We start from the raw sequence: 6,000 nt of genomic DNA on the forward strand, positions 1-6,000 counted from the left end.
AATCTGGTTATTTTTCTTCCTGCAAGGAGAACGCATCAATGACTTCTCCATTACATGGCATAAAATAATGGAGTTACAGCGCCCCCTAGTGCGTGTATGAGATAATACAGCATCTCCATCACCCAAGAACTAACTGCTTCTCTTTCTTCCTTTCCTCATTAATGGCAGTAATTGCCCCGAAGGGATGTAAGGTGGCCACGGACGACAGAAGAGACTGCGGCTACCCGGGGATCAGCGCCGCAGAATGCGCCAAGAGAAGATGCTGCTTTGACTCCAGCATCCCTGAGGTTAAGTGGTGCTTCTTCTCTAAGGAGCAAGGTATGATTTCTATCCCCCGAGGTATTCACATACAGTGCTGCCCATTATTATTCATACCCCTGGCAAATTTTGACTTAAAGTTACTTTTATTCAACCAGCAAGTAATTTTTTGACTTGAAATGACATGGGTGTCTCCCAAACGATAATAAGACGATGTACAAGAGGCATTATTGTGGAAAAAAACATTTCTTGGCTTTTATTTACATTTGAGCAAAAAGTGTCCAGTCCACAATTATTCATACCCTTCTCAATAATCAATAGAAAAACCTTTATTGGCTATTACAGCAATCAGACGCTTCCTATAATTGCAGACCAGCTTTCTGAATGTCTCCACAGGTATTTTTGCCCATTCGTCTTTAGCAATGAGCTCCAAATCTTCTAGGTTGGAGGGTCTTCTTGCCATCACCCTGATCTTTAGCCCCCTCCACAGATTCTCAATTGGATTCAAGTCTGGACTCTGGCTGGGCCTCTCCAAAACGTTAATGTTGTTGTCTGCTAACCATTTCTTCACCACTTTTGCTGTGTGTTTTGGGTCATTGTCCTGCTGAAATGTCCACTGGTGCCCAAGTTTCTCTGCAGACTGCCTGATGTTGTCATTGAGAATCCTCATGTATTGCTCTTTTTTCATGGTGCCGTTTACTGTGATTAGGTTCCCTGGTCCATTGGCTGAAAAACGCCCCCAAAACATTAGGTTCCCACCACCATGTTTGACAGTGGGGATGGTGTTCTTTGGGTTGAAGGCTTCTCCTTTTTTACGCCAAATGAAGGAAACATTATTGTGACCAAACCATTCAATTTTTTTTTTCATCTGACCATAACACAGAAGACCAGAAGTCTTCTTCTTTGTCCAGATGAGCTTTTGCAAAGGCCAAGCAAGCTTTTGTGTGCCTTATCTGGAGAAGCGGCATCCTCCTTTGTCTGCAGTGTGCGGTGTCTGTTGGATTGTCTGCCTTGAGACATTGCCACCAGCAGAGCCCAGATTCGCCAGGATGGCCTTGGTGGTGATCCTTGGATTCTTTTTCACCTCTCTAACTATCCTCCTGGCCAGCACAGGTGTCACTTTTGGCTTCCGACCACGTCCTCTGAGATTTTCCACAGTGCGGAACAGCTTGTATTTTTTGCTTAAATGTAAATAAAAGCTGAGAAATGTGTTTTTCCCCCACAATAATGCCTCTTGTACATCGTCGTATTATCTTTTGAGAGACACCTATGTCATTTCCCGTCAAAAATTACTTGCTGGTTGAATAAAAGTAACTTTAAAGGGAACCTGTCACCAAAGAAACGAATACTAAGCTGTTAATAGTACCTTATAGTGCTGCAGAGTACTTTCCTAATGCACTCTTTGATTGTTTAGCCGCATCTAGCCTCCTGGAGAAATCAATGTTTTATTCAGCCGCTGCCCCGTGCTTCAAGTCAGGTTTGAAGTCAAGGGGGCAGCGGCCTAGGCGTCTCCAATCCTGCTCTCCCCGCCTCCCGCCGCCTTTATTGACACGCCGGATCTCAGTGCTGGGACCGCGCTCCCAGCCCGCATGCGCAGTAAAGGGCTGCTGTAGCCTGTAGCGCGATCCCGGCTCCGGCTCGTACACTCAGCCGGCTTCAGTTTCGCAAATGCGCATGCGCCCGGCATCTTCTGTAACTGCGCTAGTATGTAAGGCTGGCGGGCGCATGCACAGTAGCGAAACTGAAGCCGGCTGAATGTACGAGCCGGAGCCGGGATCGCGCTACAGCAGCCCTTTACTGCGCATGCGGGCTTGGAGCGCGGTCCCGGCACTGAGATCCGGCGTGTCAATAAAGGCGGCGGGAGGCGGGGAGAGCAGGTTTGGAGACGCCTAGGCCGCTGCCCCCTTGACTTCAAACCTGACTTGAAGCAGGGGGAAGCGACTGAATAAAACATTGATTTCTCCAGGAGGCTAGATGCGGCTAAACGAGGAAAAAGTGCATTAGGACACTATTTTGCAGCACTATAAGGTACTATTAACAGTTTAGTATCCGTTTTTTTGGTGACAGGTTCCCTTTTAGTCAAAATTTGAATAATTATGGGCAGCATTGTATCAGACAGGTATCTGCTTCCTGGAAAGCTGGGTGGGCTGTCACCCAACTTTCTTAGACCCATGAATGACAATTACAGCAACCATTTATGAATCGGTGCAGGAACCAGTCAAGAACGGGATTATCAGAATTGCAGGATTTTTGCCGGATAAAAGGAATTCCAGCAATGATGGTCCCAATGTTGTGTTCTTCCAGATAAGGCTCAGTGCAGCGCCAGGCCCAAAGAGAGGAAAGACTGCGGATTCCTGGGAATAAGCGCCAAGGATTGCTATTCCAGAGGCTGCTGCTTTGACTCAAGTGTCCCCGAGATCAACTGGTGCTTTTTCCCTCAGTTCAAAGGTAAAGGATTCCCTGCATTGTCCGTAGATGTAAGTGTAACTGGTCTGCGACCCCCCATTCTAAAAAATGTCACTGTGACTTTAAATCAGGGCTCCAAAAAGATGCCTCCTAGAAATGGGTAAGTCAAGGGGTAAATCCAGTGGGGGATAAACGCCCTTGTCAGGTGATCACTGGCACATTGATACCTGTATAGCTCCACCTGCTGTTTATTTTCCTCATTTCTCTGTTCACCTCGCTGAGGTGGTCACACATGCTCAGTGCCATCCTTGAACATCTACCAGCCGTATCTTAAATTAGAAGCTGTGACAGTTACAGGTAGAGAGCTGCTGCTGAAAAGGACACGCCCCCTGAGCTGTGATAGGAAGAGCTGCAGCAAAGAGGACACACCCCTGAGCCATGATAGGGTGAGAGATGCAGTAGAAAGGACACACCCCTGAGCTGTGATAGAGAAAGAGCTTCAGCAGAAAGACACATCCCCCTGAGCTGTGATAGGGAGAGAGCTGCAACAGATAAAACACAACCCCTGAGCTGTGACAGAGAGAGAGCTTACCATCCGAAGTTGCGTGGATCTGCCTCTCAGATACCTGATCCCCTAATGTTCCTCTTCTGAGAACCCATCTTCTCTGAACCTTACTTTTTACCTTTTAATAGGTTTTCGGCCTGGACTATGGACAGGACATCTTTTCCGCTGTGGATGGGGCAGAACCAATCCTCTCCGTGGCATATGCGCCAACTCGCATGCACTTGCACCAAAGGGGAAGAATGGTTCTGCCCCTTCCACAGCGAACGCGACGTCTCATGTATGCATGTCCATACTGCAAGCCTGATAAAGGACGTACCGTCACAGAAGGTGGAATTTCAATCGCCCGGTCTCCAGCAAGGCTGATCCATGCCACCAGAATGTTATGAGTAATTGAGGTGGATTTGCAGGACTCTTTAAGGTGGCCATACACCTTCAATAACTGTTGTCTGAACCGCCATCCTCCTGACCCACCTTTACACACCTGTTCCAGCCGAGCATGCATGTGTTTTTAGTAGGGAATGGGGAGCAAGCCACTGCCTGACACATGGGAACAAAGGATCGGGCGCTGATTTTGAACATGTCCTTCATTCCCTCGTTATCATGTGTCAGAGGAGAGTCTGCGCGCGTCCATCCACTTACTCGTACAATTTGGATGACCAGAATTTTAATTTATCTAGAAACTTCCATATGTAGTGCACATTTCTCATACGATTGCTCTTATTTCCTGCTACGTGTCATAGGATGCAATGTTAGTCACAAACTGAGAAATGACTGCGGGTATCCCAACATTAGCGCCAAGGACTGCTACTCCCGAGGCTGCTGCTATGACTCCAGTATCCCTGAGACCGTCTGGTGCTTCTATGGATACAAGTAAAACTATAAAAGGTAAGGAAAACTGTCGCAGTATGGTTTCTACAGGAAAAAATATCGGCTGCAATATTGTGACTGGCCCTTTTTTGGGAAAACAAATCAAGCAGCCATCAATATTTGTGTTAGGAACAGCAGTCCATGGCCGCCGCTGCCCTACTCTCTACTGCAGGCATAATACCCATGTTACTCAACATGCTGCTGCCTCCATACTTCTGTCTAATGCTTCAGCCCTTGTCCACTTAGGGCTCTCGTGTGCTCATCTCCAGCCTTTTAAAGGGCCAGTGTGTGCTTCCAAATCCTTCTCCAGCCAATGTCTGGTGGTCTCTGGGTATTTAAGGCAGAGGGTGCAAGAGCTTTAAGGTTCCCAGTGACCAGCAAAGATGTGGAAATCTAGCGCTTCTGTGATTCCCTTGCGTTTTTCCCGCGTTTTTTCCACTATCTGCTACAGCCCTGTACCTGCCTTACCTGTGTGATCCTGCACTTCCAATTTCCTTTCAGTTATGTTTGTCTTTAATTTAACCCTGTCCATCTGCCTTGTCCATGTTCCTGTTGAGCACCCAGGCTGCCTGCACTTCCTGTGTCTTCACTACCGCCTAGCCTCCCGGGTTATCCTTTGTCTCCATTCACTACCAGTGTGCAGTCCGGATCTAGTAACCAGCATTTAAGTCTTAGGGACTGTTCAGACTACTCCTGTGATTTGCTTGCAGTTTTGGAGCGTTTTCTGCATCCTGAGCTCTCAGTGCCTGCGCTGGAGTCCCTTACCCTTCCCTTACCTTGAGTTATCTGCCAACTACACAGGGACTATCCCGGGCAATCAGCAGTCCGGATGCTTCCCTGCAGCAAAGGCCAGATCCCTGTTAAGGCATAAAGGGTAAATATCAGGGGAGCAGCAAAACAACTTCTTTAGGGTTAGCCCAAAGACAAACTGGTTAGTTGGCACAGTGTGTCCACACTCGCTGATCCATAAAGAATTGGCAGAATTGGTCAAATACAATACATTTGTCCAAAAATATTTAGAAAAGTGATGTACACTGCTGCATACAAAATTTTTGGCCTTATGCCACAACTATGTATATAGGACACCCCCCCCCCCCCAATCTATGGCATTTGAATTACAAATATTAACTTCCTTCATCACAGTCCAAAATAAATACAGACCCCAGACCAGACATCCTAAATAAATACAGACCCCAGACCAGACATCCTAAATAAATACAGACTCCAGAGAAGGCTCCCGAAATAATAACAGACCGACGACCAGATCCCTAAAATACTTGTCTGGTTACACCTCCAAAATAAATACAGACCCTAGATTAGAACTCACAAATAAATACAGGCCCCAGACCAGACGCCTTAAAGGGGTTATCCAAACCTGAGAAACCTACCCACAACGACCGGGCCCCTCATACAGAGAAAACTTTCCTGGTCCCCGATTTCTGTGTCTTTCCAGATCTCTCCACAGCCATCTCTGCATCTCTCTGATCTGTAGATCACAACATCTGTCCTCGATTGGGGTGCAGCCAATAGCAGGCTGCGAAAGTGACCTGCCCCCTTGTGTCATGTGTGACATCTCAGAAGACGCAAGGGGGCAGGTCACCATTGCAGTCTGCTATTGGCTGCACCCCTGTACCCATCGACAGATGTGGTGATCTGCACCCAGAGGAGATGCAGAGACATCCGTGGAGGAATCCGGAAGGACATAGGCCTCAGGGACCAGGTAAGTATTCTTTGTATGAGGGGCCTGGGCATTGTGGGTGGGATTTCCAGGTTTTGATAACCCATTTAAATAAATATAGACTCCAGACGAACCCCCTGAAATAATAACAGACCGCAGACCAGATCCTCAAAATAAATAAAGATGCCAGGTTAGATGTTTTAAAAAAAACAGATCTCCAAAATAA

At 47.2% G+C, this 6,000-nt stretch overlaps 1 protein-coding gene across 1 annotated transcript in view; it reads left to right on the top strand.

Annotated features, from left to right (window-relative positions):
- Nucleotides 1-4,103, top strand: part of LOC122931820 (integumentary mucin C.1-like) — a 100,605-nt gene extending 96,502 nt beyond the window's left edge. The window contains exons 8-10 of the mRNA XM_044285876.1: nt 169-318; nt 2,563-2,706; nt 3,970-4,103. Of these exons, the coding sequence (XP_044141811.1) occupies nt 169-318; nt 2,563-2,706; nt 3,970-4,103 (428 nt within the window). The remainder of the gene's footprint in view (nt 1-168; nt 319-2,562; nt 2,707-3,969) is intronic.
- The last annotated feature ends 1,897 nt before the right edge of the window (nt 4,104-6,000 follow it).

The sequence above is a fragment of the Bufo gargarizans genome, chromosome 3 (genome assembly GCF_014858855.1).
Source record: "Bufo gargarizans isolate SCDJY-AF-19 chromosome 3, ASM1485885v1, whole genome shotgun sequence".
In the NCBI taxonomy this organism is placed as follows: Eukaryota; Metazoa; Chordata; class Amphibia; order Anura; family Bufonidae; genus Bufo; species Bufo gargarizans.